The 14,134-nt window shown below is 35.1% G+C and overlaps 1 protein-coding gene across 1 annotated transcript in view; it reads right to left on the minus strand.

Annotated features, from left to right (window-relative positions):
• The window catches only part of CHODL (chondrolectin), a 229,376-nt gene that overhangs the window by 108,641 nt on the left and 106,601 nt on the right, over positions 1-14,134 (minus strand). The window contains exons 2-3 of the mRNA XM_053706008.1: positions 8,497-8,809; positions 7,138-7,295 (exon numbers count right to left, since the gene is read on the minus strand). Of these exons, the coding sequence (XP_053561983.1) occupies positions 7,138-7,295; positions 8,497-8,809 (471 nt within the window). The remainder of the gene's footprint in view (positions 1-7,137; positions 7,296-8,496; positions 8,810-14,134) is intronic.

Genomic DNA, 14,134 nt, shown 5'->3' on the forward strand with positions numbered 1-14,134 from the left:
TAGGGGTTAATAACTTTATTATAGTAGCGCTCAGGTCCGCTCGGCAGATTAGGGGTTAATAAGTGTAGGCAGGTGGAGGCGACGTTGTGGGGGGCAGATTAGGGGTTAATAAATATAATATAGGGGTCGGCGATGTTAGGGCAGCAGATTAGGGGTACATAGGGATAATGTAAGTAGCGGCGGTTTACGGAGCGGCAGATTAGGGGTTAATAATAATATGCAGGGGTCAGCGATAGCGGGGGCGGCAGATTAGGGGTTAATAAGTGTAAGGTTAGGGGTGTTTAGACTCGGGGTACATGTTAGAGTGTTATTAGGTGCAGACGTAGGAAGTGTTTCCGCATAGCAAACAATGGGGCTGCGTTAGGCGCTGAACGCGGCTTTTTTGCAGGTGTTAGGTTTTTTTTCAGCTCAAACAGCCCCATTGTTTTCTATGGGGGAATCGTGCACGAGCACATTTTTGAGGCTTGGCGCTTGCGTAAGCAACTCTGGTATCGAGAGTTGAAGCTGCGTTAAAAATGCTCTACGCTCCTTTTTTGGAGCCTAACGCAGCCTTTATGTGGACTCTCAATACCAGAGTTATTTTTATGGTGTGGCCAGAAAAAAAGCCGGCGTTAGCTACGCGGGTCCTTACCGACAAAACTCTAAATCTAGCCGTTAGTAAGCTAAATTCATAGAAAACAGGGCATATCAAAATTTGTGTTTAGCCCTTTAGGTACTAGAGTATCTAAAATGTATATCCATTTTGACTCTATTTACAGGAACAGCTTGCCCCTATCACCCCCTCTCATGGGGCAGGGATATGAACAATAATGATATACCTAAGAACAGATACAGTATGACCCAAGGCCAAAAAATGTCGAGCAATTGGCTGATCGGCAGTACCAGACCCAAGGGCCATGCGTATGGCTGACCGGTGGTTGCCCATCCTTATCCTCATGCCATCCTGGGTATTCTCTATATAACATTTCCCACAGGGACAATGTAACATGTATACTATGTGTGTAGTAGTGCATGTTTCTCTATAATTAATAGCATATCGCTTGTTTCTACAGGGGTGAACTAAAAATTTGTTCTGCATTAAACCCCTGCAGGTTACGCATCCCCTACACATATAGCAGCCATTCCTCTCTGTACCAAGCCATGTTCTATTGGCATAGCTCAGTTTGTTGTCAGTATGTAACAACTGATCTTTCAGGGACCTTAATGATACACATGGCCCTTGGGTCTGGTACTGCCGATCAGCCGGTGGGTCGACATTTTTTGGCTTTGGGTCATACTGTATCTGATCTTAGGTATATCATTAAGCAAGCTGCTCCAGCAAAGAGAGTCAAAATGGATATACATTTTAGATTAAAAAAGGAACAAGAGTGGTTTTTCAGCACCTGTTTTTTCTCACACTATATGCCAGTATGCTCATATAACAAAAATATTTCAGCAAAAATTGCAATGTGCTTGTTGCGGAATATATATGTTATGTCCTTACCACTGGAATGAAAGTACTCTCCCTCCCTGTTGTGTCAAAAGCCCACAGTAGCCAGAGAAAATATATACAAGTCATGTACAGTATAATTCAGGTGATACCATGTTCACTCACGTGTGTCAGTAGAGGTGTCCGTGCCGGTCCTGGGGAAGCAATCAGTAAGAATCCAGTTCAAATGTTCCTTCCTTCAGCACGCCTTCTGCCAAACACGTCCACTGAGCTTATCTCACGTACCGCTACTGATCCTCCGATGATGCTGGACTTGTGGCGTGTGATGTATGATGGGAGGGAGTGGTGAATTGTAGGGGTGGGCTTGTCATCCGATGTGTCCCGGAAAGTTCCGTGGAAACTGCCATTGTTTTGATTCATCCATGCTCTCTGTAAACCCAGGTGAACTCAAGTAATCAACAAAAAGAGAATGAGAGCACCGGATTGAAAAAACAGTGTTACTTTATTAATTAAAACACATGGAGTACAGGTTATGGCAAATAACCTCAGAGCAGCTAGGTGGGTGTGGGTATCCACGTACCCTATGGCTGATGCGTTTTGGCTTCTGCCGTTTTCGTAGCTACCTGGGTATTTGTGCTTGCTTCTTTTATACATTAAAAGCACTCTCTCATTGGTTAAAACAAAAACACGTAGAAAACTACACACCTACACCTATATCTAAAAAGTATATATGCCCATTTTGGAAGACTCTATATTATTAACCCTATATCGGATGTCAAACCCACATAACCTTCCTAATGGGGGAATTTGATCTGTCCCTGCATTTACAATATCACTCCTGTCATAAGACTTTCTGAGTGTAGGGAAAGTTGAAAGGTGGTGTGCAGCATCTTGATATATATCTGGAAACTACAACAAGTTACATTCTACTTGATATGCATTGTATTATTTTATTTTATTTTTGACCTAGTATAAACATGGGTGAGTACCAAGGTGGGGATGATTATTTTTAAACCTTGATATTATCCCTTATTTGGCTCACCTACTAATCTTATTAAATTATTACAGACCATATTGGAGTAGCTGCGTGATGAAACTAGTCAGTAAAAATATAAAATAAAAATGCTAAATTTAATTATTACATTGTCCTGTAATGTGTGTAATATTGGGTCACTTCCTGGATCGTGTAGAGATACCATATTCTGGATACTCAGATCAATACCAATGATTTATAATGTCAAATTCAGAATTAAAACCGTTTGGGACCCTGGTATTGAGTCTGTGTATCTAGAACACCTCCCTTTTTGAGAGGACATGCTCCCTATCACCTCCCCTCCTGTCTGCCTTGACCACTTCAATAATGGTCCAAGTGAGAGATTTTGGATTTTTGGCTTGTTCCCTAAAATGACTCACCAATGGTGTGGTGAGCTTTCCCTGTTCGATATTGTTAATGTGTTCACAGATCCTGGACCTTATCTCTCGTGTGGTTAGACCTACATATTGAATATCACCTAAATCACATCTTAAAAGGTAAACCGCATAGGTAGACCTACATTTGTAACAGGCCCTGTGTTCAAATGTTTCTCCTGTGTGTGTACTCTTAAAGTCACTGCCTGCTTCAACATGTTCACAATCTATGCAGCTCCTATAGCTGCATTTGTAAACTCCTTTACGCTCTAACCAGGAGGACTCCTTTCTCTTTTTGTCCTTCAGTTGAGTGGGAGCTAGGTGGTTCCCTAGAGTTTTACCCCTTTTGTAGGCAAAACGGCAACCTTTAGAAACAAGAAGTTCATCATCTGCTTTTAGAATAGTAAGATGTTTTTGCAAAATGTTGCATATTTGGTAGTACTGTCTGCTGTATTGAGTAACAATACACACACAGGAGAGACATTTGGACACATGGCCTGTTACAACTGTAGGTCTACCTATGCGTTATACCTTTTAAGATGTGATATATGTGATATTCAATATGTAGGTCTAACCACACGAGAGGTAAGGTCCAGGATCTGTGAACACATTAACAATATCGAACAGGGAAAGCTCACCACACCATTGGTGAGTCATTTTAGGGAACAACATGCCAAAAATCCAAAATCTCTCACTTGGACCATTATTGAAGGGGTCAAGGCAGACAGGAGGGGAGGTGATAGGGAGCATGTCCTCTCGAAAATGGAGGTGTTCTGGATACACAGAATCAATACCAGGGTCCAACACGGTTTTAATTCCGAATTTGACCTTATAAATTATTGGTATTGATCTGAGTATCCAGAATAAGGTATCTCTACACCAATCTAGGAAGTGACCCAATATTACACACATTACAGGACAATGTAATAATTAAATTTTTATTTTATATTTTTACTGACTAGTTTCATCACGCAGCTACTCAAATATGGTCTGTAATCATTTAATAAGATTAGTAGTTGAGCCAAATAAGGGATAATATTGAGGTTTAAGAATAATCATCCCCACCTTGGTACTCCCCGATGTTTATACTAGGTCAAAAATAAAATAAAATAATGCAATGCATATCAAGTAGAATGTAACTTGTTGTAGTTTCCAGATATATATCAAGATGCTGCACACCACCTTTCAACTTTCACTACACTCAGAAAGTCTTATGACAGGAGTGATATTGTAAATGCAGGGACAGATCAAATTCCCCCATTAGGAAGGTTATGTGGGTTTGACATCCGATATAGGGTTAATAATATAGAGTCTTCCTAAATGGGCATATACACTTTTTAGATATAGGTGTAGGTGTGCAGTTTTCTACGTGTTTTTGTTTTAACCAATGAGAGAGTGCTTTTAATGTATAAAAGAAGCAAGCACAGGTACCCAGATAGCTATGAATATGGCAGAAGCGGAAACGCGTCAGCCATAGGGTACGTGGATACCGACACCCACCTAGCTGCTCTGAGGTTATTTGCATTAACCTGTAATCCATGTGTTTTAAATAATAAAGTAACACTGTTTTTTTTAATCCGGTGATCTCATTCTCTTTTTGTTGGTTACTTGAATACATTTTAGATACTCTAGTACCTAAAGGGCTAAATACATATTTTGATCTGCACTGTTTCCTATAAATTTAGCTTACTTGTTCTTAAGTAATTATCATGTAGTCTATAGTGATTATAGATCTTTGGATATAGGTTTACATATTTGTTAGGTGTCAGGCTCTAAATTAAAATTTTTAGAATATCCTTCTTTAGTACTAACAGCTGTAATTACAGTTTTGTATTGTAGTTATGTAAAACCTCTGTACTAACATTATACCATTGTTAGTTAACTCCTGCAATATAATATATATGTCTGTATATCAAACTTTGATAACTAGATTATAATCCGTTTGCATTTTTTGATTATGTATTTATTATTGCTTTTTTTGTTGGCCCAGATGGTGCTCCATAGCCCTGCTGGCGCATGTGCAGTAGCGATAGTAGGATGCTGCAGAGTTTCCGGATGCGGCAGAGCAGCACACATGTGGGTTAGAAGTGGGGAGCACTTATAAGGTTGTAAATTGCTTGTAATTTTATGTCTCAGGATGGGTGTTTACCCGAAAACGTTTACTTGTTTGTAGTAAAAATTGTTATAATTACCGGAGAGTGCCTTCTGTGGTGAATTTACTATGCATATGGTTTGAAGGGCACCCTGGGAGTTGCTATGTTGTGCGAGTGCTGGGTTCTATTTGTGGATTATATATATATATATATATATATATATATATATATATATATATATACACACACATACATAAAACATCATGACATGCTTATAAAGTAGGATATCTTTCTATTCTATCTAGTGTGGGATGAATAATTAGTAACATTTTTTCATAGTTGCACAATTTCTCTTACACTGCAATATTTAAAAACTTGCATGATTATTCTCTGAAAGTTTTTAATTTGACATTAAACTGTACCTTTCACAGTAGAGCAATATGAAACTTTAGCTATATTTGGATAAGAAACACTTTTTAATACATTAACCATTGATTTACATGGTTGAAGTTTCATAAGAATGAGTATTTGAGGTCAAAAAAGCATTGTAAAGATGTAACTAAGTAATAAAAAAGAAGAAAGATGTAAACAGATCAAGGATGTAGCTGTGATGTACAAAATAGACCAATTATGTTTGATTGTACTCTATTTGGATGTGCTGTTTGTATATCAAGAACAATTATGTTTAATGCATTTTGTAAGTGAAATGCTTTTATAGGTAAAAAAATAACAAAAGGTATAAAGGTGATATCAGCGCTGGCTAACTGTGGAGAAGGATTGCAAGCGTATCCAACAAAGAGCACTCTGTCTGGTAAATGCAATGCACTTTTCTAAATGGATACAGACAAATTGAACTTTAAATGGTTTTACAATTGGTTGGAACATTAACCAAACATACATTTTAAATAACGTTACTGTTATAAAGTGATATTTTCTTAGCTACGGAAAGGAATCATGTTAAAAAGGTTATAACATTAATGACTAGTTGAGTGGGATTAGAATGTAACCTTTCAAGTGTACTCAAGACCAATAATCTGACATGGAATTTATGTATTATTTCTCTGTATTAAAAACCTATTTTCTGAAATTTAGAATGCTGTTTGTTGCTTTCTTTTCTGAAACAATACATTGACAATGTTCTTGTTGTTTTAGAATTTAGAGTAGTGGGTTAATGGGGTTATACTGAATAAAAAATAGTGCACTATTAACTTTTTATTTATTTATTTTTAACAATAGTCTTTCTAGTTCAAGCTACACTGCCATAGGCTAGAGTGATACATAAAATACTTAAAGTGCCATTAAACCTAAAAAATAATGTTATATAATTCTGCACATAGTTAGAATTATATAAAATTATATGAGTGCTAGCTTTATACAACCTAGTATATCCGGTGTGCTCTACTGAGCGGGCCTGGTTTTCCCTCAGAGTGCATCTGGCCAGCTGTCTAGTAACACTGGAGCAGGAGCGAGTTGCATTGAGTGTAATGGCGCAGTCGGGCCGGGCTGTTACTAGACAGCTGGCCAGATGCGCTCTGAGGGAAAACCAGGCCCGCTCAGTAGAGCACAGAGGGCGGGTTTGGAAAACCCTATTTTTTAAAAAAAGTTCAACGGATATATTAGGTTGTATAAAGCGCTATCCAGGGTGCTGAACCAAATATGGGCCAGCTCCTTAGCTTGGATTCCTGCTTTTTTTTTAAATAAAAATAGCAAGAGAACAAAGAAAAATTGATAATAGGAGTAAAATAGAAAGTTGCCTAAAATTGCATGCTCTATCTGAATCATGAAGGAAAAATGTGGGTTTAGTATCCCTTTAATATGGATATACCTGATCAATGGAGGAATATGTTATCTGCAATTCAATACTTAGCTTTACGCCCTGTGAGGCAGGAAACTCTGTGACGTATTATTTATTAGCACGCCCTGTGCGGCGGGAAAAATGTATGTTTTGCTCTTATTTATTTTCACACTTTGTACCCTCTATTGGACATAAATAAAAGATTTAAAATATGGATATGCCCAATATCAGTTTTAGCCTTAGAGGATTTTTATACTAATGTGCAGTTCATGACCCTAGGCTTCAGGAAAAAGAGGTCCATGTCTTGATTGCCTACTTAACTGCTTATTATAATAATATAAGTTACTCCAATGTCTGTATTCAATTGACTTCTTGTATTTACATATAAAAAAGAATTACAAATGATAACATACCTGGAGCATATTTGCAAATGAAATTGTGCTTCATATTACATCTGTCATCATTCCATTGATAAAGGTAGGGTCCCCCAATACTGGGATTTGCAGTAGGCTGATGATACATTACGACACAAGCTTCACTCCCGCATGAGGGTTCATCAGCATACCAGTTTCTAACAGAGAACAGATATAAATTGGTACTATATTCTTTGTAAGGTTGGTAGTCAGCATATCTGTTTTTATGTATTACTGTGTATCCTTGCTGGTTTCCTATTAAGTATCTCCAGCTTACTTGTAACAAAACTGTTCTTTTTGTACATGAAATACAAGGTGTCACATTGTAAATTGCTTGCAGTATTTAGTTGTACAAATGCATGGAACCTCTCAAAATCTGAGTCACAAGCACTGGTTATTATGAACCACGGACACATTTATCATCTTATGTGTTCTAGTTAGCAACTGTACAATGTCATGATTTGATATTCAATGTTATTGAATGGTATTATTTCTAATGTTATCAAATTATGACCAATGCTATAGGGTTATTAGCACTGCAATGTTCTGAAAGTATTTTATTTCCAATGTTCCAGAATGATGTAGAATATTGGATGATGATTTGATCTCCAATATTTTGATTTTATATGTTGTACAAAGAGATATAGTAGCTAAAGAGATTTAGTTGCCAGCTCTTGTAACCAAGTTAGGAAGTGCCTGGGCTTCTTGGCTTTTAAAAACATAAAACCACACATTAAAATGAAAAACGTTATGTTAATGTATGTGAATTGGGATCAGTGGTTTAATATGGAACATAAAAACAAGCAATGAAGAGTGTAGTTTTATTTGTTAAAGGTGGATTTAAGAATTCACGGTAACAATGATACACTTCCTTCCTACACTACTATTTAATATGTCCTTATATTTCAACTATGTGTTTTGTTCCAGAATTACACTACCATTATTAATAATGCATATATATAGTATATGTTATACAGAACAGAAAATTAGTGATTCAGAATAAATGGTGAGCAGTGAATAGAAATAAATAAATAGAACTTCCCTTTTATAAAGGACGCAGCCAGCATCGGTTTCTCTTAGCTGTCTGTATGAAAATCTGTGGAAATGGTGGCGCTGTCCTTTTCCAGGGAAAATATTCTTTAAGTGCTGTCTGTCTGCCTGTCTGCCTCTCTATCTATCTATCTATCTATCTATCTATCTATCTATCTATCTATCTATCTATCTAATTTTATGCAACATATGCATTATATAAAGCATTTTAATTTATAATATGTGTTAGAAGTTAAATATGTATTTAAGATATTATAAAGTAATCTATATGTTTCCTATGCTTGTAGGAAATAGATTAAAAAAAACTACCTAAATGAAGAAGTGCTTCCATCAGCCCATTTGTAAAGATCTGGACATGCACCAGATGAACTCATTGATTCTAGATTTCTCCAAAGTCCAATCCAAAAATCCCCATCAGAAATCCCATCTCCGGAATTTGTGAGGTCTTGTAACATTCTTTCAATGAGCTTTTGTTCGGATTCACTTTCAATACTCAAAAGAGCACCGCCATCACTTTCACAAAATTTGCGTGCCTCCTGAAAGCCGACCCTCGTTGATACATCTTGGAAATAAGCAATCTTGTAGCAGGGATGTTTATAATCTGCATAACAAACCTTTTGACCTAAAAAAAGAAACAAATTATTCTGAAGTAAATTCTTATTTATGTAACATCTAAAATAATAACTCAAACAATAAATTATATTCAAAAGCCCTGGTATATAAAGGCATTTATCCAGAATGTGTGAATCCTATTTATCTTTACTTCAATTTACTGCACATTACAAAACATACATTTAAAAACATTGAACGAGATGAATCAGTAACTGGATTATTTAATAGGGAATCGGGATTCTGATCCTTCGTTAGGACCGGATTTATTCTTGTGAAAGTTAAACAGCCTAAGATCTGTGAAAGTCCATTCGAGCCGCCTTCTTCTGCATTTGGATCTAAATGCAAATCTCTATTATTTAATAATAAATAAATCTTGTATTAAGGTATAACTATTAAACCATAATGCTTTTGCTTTCTCATTTACTCCATTTAAAGGGACAGTCTACGCCAAAATAAACTTTCATGATTCAGATAGAGCATGTAATTTTAAACAATTTTCCAATTTACTTTTATCACCAATTTTGCTTTGTTCTCTTGGTATTCTTAGTTGAAAGCTTAACCTAGGAGGTTCATATGCTAATTTCTTAGACCTTGAAGCCCACCTCTTTCAGATTGCATTTTAACAGTTTTTCACCACTAGAGGGTGGTAGTTCACATATTTCATATAGATAACACTGTGCTTGTGCACGTGAAGTAATCTGTGAGCAGACACTGATTGGCTAGACTGCAAGTCTGTCAAAAGAACTGAAAAAAGGGGCAGTTTGCAGAGGCTTAGATACAAGATAATCACAGAGGTTAAAAGTATATTATTATAACTATGTTGGTTATGCAAAACTGGGAAATGGGTAATAAATAATACACTTTGAATCTTGTTATTTTTACTTGTGTTTTACTCCATTAATAAATATGCTCTTTTCAAACGAATATTGCTGTAACATGGGGAATAATAAAACATCATATTAACCAATCTAAAGAATAAAGATTTAAAAGTGTTTTAAAAACAATACATATAAAAATGGTAATTGCAGTTTAAGGGAACATAATGCTAACATAAGTGCATTTAAAGTTTTAAATAGATAGTAGTGCACAGTAATTGTAAAATGCTTTTGGTAAGAGCTATCACTGTTTATGATGCATATGTACATATGCTGCTTATTCCCAGTACACCCATATTCAAACACAGGGCCATGTTCAATGAGCTGCTTATGGTGTTTATTAGTTCAGTAGTTACTTAATGTGCATCTCAGAGCAGGCACTGTGTTTGAACACTGGTGCACGAAAAATGCACAGCATATTTAAGTATGCCCCTAACACAGTGATGGCCTTTACTAGAAGTAGTATTGCTACCACAAGTATATTTAAAAAAATATTCTACTTAAATAAGTAAAATGCACTCATGTACAATTTTGAGTATTATGTTCCTTTAAATATATTGTGAATCAGTGTAACAGAAGAGTATGTAATAACACAAAATATTATTATTATTATTATTATTATTATTATTATTAACTACACAAGTTCAATGTTTTTTTTTTTTAAATGTCCTAATTTTTGCTTTGTTATTAAGATGAGTCATTCATTTCTAGGTGTATTCAAGGGAGCAGTCTCATATCATTGATATGAATATTAAAAACAAAAAAAATGTACAGATAAATATCTCTCTAACTTTGTTAACTTGTTATATTAACTTTATTGTTGGGGTTAAATTATGATTTTTAATATATGAATCTATTTGTAAACATTGCTCTGAAAATAAACTGCTTATTTTTAATGTCTTTGGTAATCTGGAAAAGAGGATGAATTAACCTGGGGATAGAATTTAATTAACTAATTACATTAGTGATAGTTTTTCTACCAATAAAGTAAATGACTATACTGGCAGACAGCATGCACTAATCTATTTAATGACAAACAATTTATAGATGTTCGTGTTCTGCAAAGATATTGGTTTCACATTCTACTAATGATTTTTAATTAAGATACAGTTTTACCTACATATTTTGTTATGCATGAACTCTGCTGCTATATAACCTAAGGAGTAAGTGATAGTTTTCAAAATTGTGGATGTAGACAAAATAGTGGGAGTGCCAGGAACCAGAAGTGTTGATAGCACTAAGAGATTCATTCTAAATACTTTCTGCAGTTCATATATATATATATATATATATATATATATATATATATATATATATATATCAGTGCTGATTTAAGCTAAACATTGTAGCTGTGGATTACTGCAGTTTGTGTACATTGATTGAGAACTATCTTGAAATTGGTCGTTGAGTACACATGGACCAATTACATATATTGAGTATGGGGAGAGTTTAATTTCCATTCTTCATAACATTTTTGTATTAATAAATGTTTTTTTCTATTTTTAAACCACTGGTTGATATGAACTGTTTATTATAGTGCTGGCTAATATGTTTTTTTAGAATAAAATATATGTGTGTGTGGGTGCGCACACGCTCGTACGTGGTTGTGTAAGCAGGTGTGTGTTTATCACATAGTCCTTTTTGCATGTGTGTGTTTATTCTTTAAATGCAGAGATATTAAACAAACACCTGGTACAAAGAATGCCATGTTTATCTTTTCTTTTATCTTTTTTTTAGATATATAAAAAGAATAACAAATATAATTGCTACTTTTTATTAGTGTATTAATAAAATATGTGGGTGTGGGTGGGTGTGCTTTTGTGTCTCACATATTAACAGGCGTCTTTTTTTAGTTGCTTTTATATACTTGTAATGTTTTTTTTAAATTAGATACGAATGGAGCTTGATGCCTCGTGTTTCTGGCAAGCCTGCAGGCTCGCCAGAAACAGCAGTTATGAAGCAGCGGTCACAAAGACCGCTGCTCCATAACCTGTCCGCCTGCTCTGAGCAGGCGGACAGACATCGCCGGAAATCAACCCGATCGAGTATGATCGGGTTGATTGACATCCCCCTGCTGGCGGCCCATTGGCAGCAAGTCTGCAGGGGCGGCGTTGCACCAGCAGCTCTCGTATTTCTCGCCGTATTCAGCAAGGTCTGTCGGACCTGATCCGCACTGTTGGATCAGGTCCGACAGACCTTGATAAATGGAGGCCTATACCACTACTAAGGACAATTTTTTCCATTAGACATTTCGTTTGTGCCACTAAATACATACCACAACTCATTTGCCTTAACCCCAGACCATCTTCCTTCACACATAGAGCTGCCATATTGCCTTATGAAAAATACATAATTTATGTTCATATATACAGTATATATGGGCCTTTTAAAGAAACATTTTGAAAATAATGTTCTGTTATATATTTATCATATGTGTTATCATTTAAACAGGCAAAATAACAGTCCTACCCACATAATACTATTTTACTTCATATTCATCATTGACAAATGTCCAGAAAGATGATTTGTTTCATTTTTAATGTTGTCAGCACATTCTTACAAGAAAGTCAGTTTTTGTAGATCTAGAACTGTAATATTGCATATTATCTATTATCTATTGTAGTATCTGCCTTTGCATTTTCACTTCAGTGGAATAATTTGTTATTGCCCAATTGTATTGTCAGTTTTCCACCAAATATAATATATTAATTAATATATTACTATTATATAATATTCTGAGAAAGAATGTCATGTTTCACACAAGAGTGAAAGTTTATCACATTTATGATATATATATATATATATATATATATATATATATATATATATATACTGTATATATGAAGTTGATTCTTCCAGTTAAAGGGACAGTATACACTAATTTTAATTTAACTGCATGAAATAGACACTACTATAAAGAATAATATGCACAGATACTGATCTAAAAATCCAGTATAAAATAGTTTAAAAACCTACTTAGAAGCTCCCAGTTAAAAAGTTTAGCTGGAACACCCACTGAAAGTGATTCTATAGCAAAAAAAGCAGACACTCCCCCTCCTCCCTTTGCATATGAAAAGACTCTTTACACAAACAGGAGCAAGCTGGAGTAGCTAAACATCAGTATTCTCCTAAAACTTTGGGGCTGGGTTAGGAGTCGGAAAATCAGCGCAATTTTATTTAAAAATAAGCAAAACTATACTTTTAAAAAAAGCAAGAAAAAAAAAGCTGTATAGGCTATTTAAATGGATCATCTACAAACCATTTATGCAAAGAAAAATCTAATGTACAATGTCCCTTTAAAATCATTTGAGCCCAACAGATGAACAGCTTGAATCCTGAGAGTCAAAGTTCAAGGCCGCTTTCACATGAAATATCCTCTCTATTTCAATTAAATGCTTGTATTACAGAAATCATTGTCACAATATCTTGTAACTACTTCATTATATATTAATTAGCAGAATGTTTACTGTGACATGTAACGTATTTAGTGGTTGTGAGATCAACAAGACCAATTAACCCACAAAACATCATAAAGAGAAATGCACTGCAAATCTAGGTTAAATACTAGTTATGCAATGATTTGGATATTTGTTAGTAAAAAAACAAGGCCATTTTAGATTGCAGCATGTTCCACTATAGAAAATAAATATGTTTCAGATGGTATGAAGCACAGTTTAAAATATCTCATTACTTTTTTGAGAAGCAAATGAGTATTGCTGAATCAATGCACTTCCTTAGTGCATACTGAGAAAGTTGAAATATGAGCTTAGTACCAATGCACATATTACCATTATTTATTTTCTAAGTGGTCTGCCCATAATATGATAATTATATGTTTAGCTAATTAATGATGTATTGTGTCAATACTCTACTTCTTCTATTTTCATCTTACAGTAACCAAAGGTATTCCAGGATCAGTCAATGAACATGAAGTACTTGAAAGTGATGCAACATTGCTGTAAAAAGCTTACTAGAAAATATCACCTGAACATCTCTATGTAAAAAAGAAAGATATTTTACCTCAAATTTCCTAAGTATTCACACCCAACTGTAAAGAGACTTTAAGCAGCCAGTCAGAATATTTGTCTCAGGACTCGCAAGCAAGTGTGCATCTGTCATGTGCAGGCACAGTCATGTTATTTTCCTATTCAGTTTAAGTAAGTTTTTTAAAACCTCATGAGATTACAGCAAAGGCAAAGCATTACCTCAACACTGCTGATGCTGATTGGCTATTGTTTTTTTTTTTCTTCTTCAACTTGCAGCTAGACAGCAGATAAAGTATAACTGTTTATAGAATTCTATCAGCCAATCGGAATTAAGGTAGAAAAAATCCTATTGGCTGAGCCAATAGGATTGAGCTCGCATTCATCATAAAGAGAAATGCACTGCAAATCTAGAACAGCCAATAGGATTTTTTCTACCTTAATTCCGATTGGCTGATAGAATTCTATCAGCCAATC

This window comes from Bombina bombina, chromosome 3 (assembly GCF_027579735.1).
Source record: "Bombina bombina isolate aBomBom1 chromosome 3, aBomBom1.pri, whole genome shotgun sequence".
NCBI classification, from domain to species: Eukaryota; Metazoa; Chordata; class Amphibia; order Anura; family Bombinatoridae; genus Bombina; species Bombina bombina.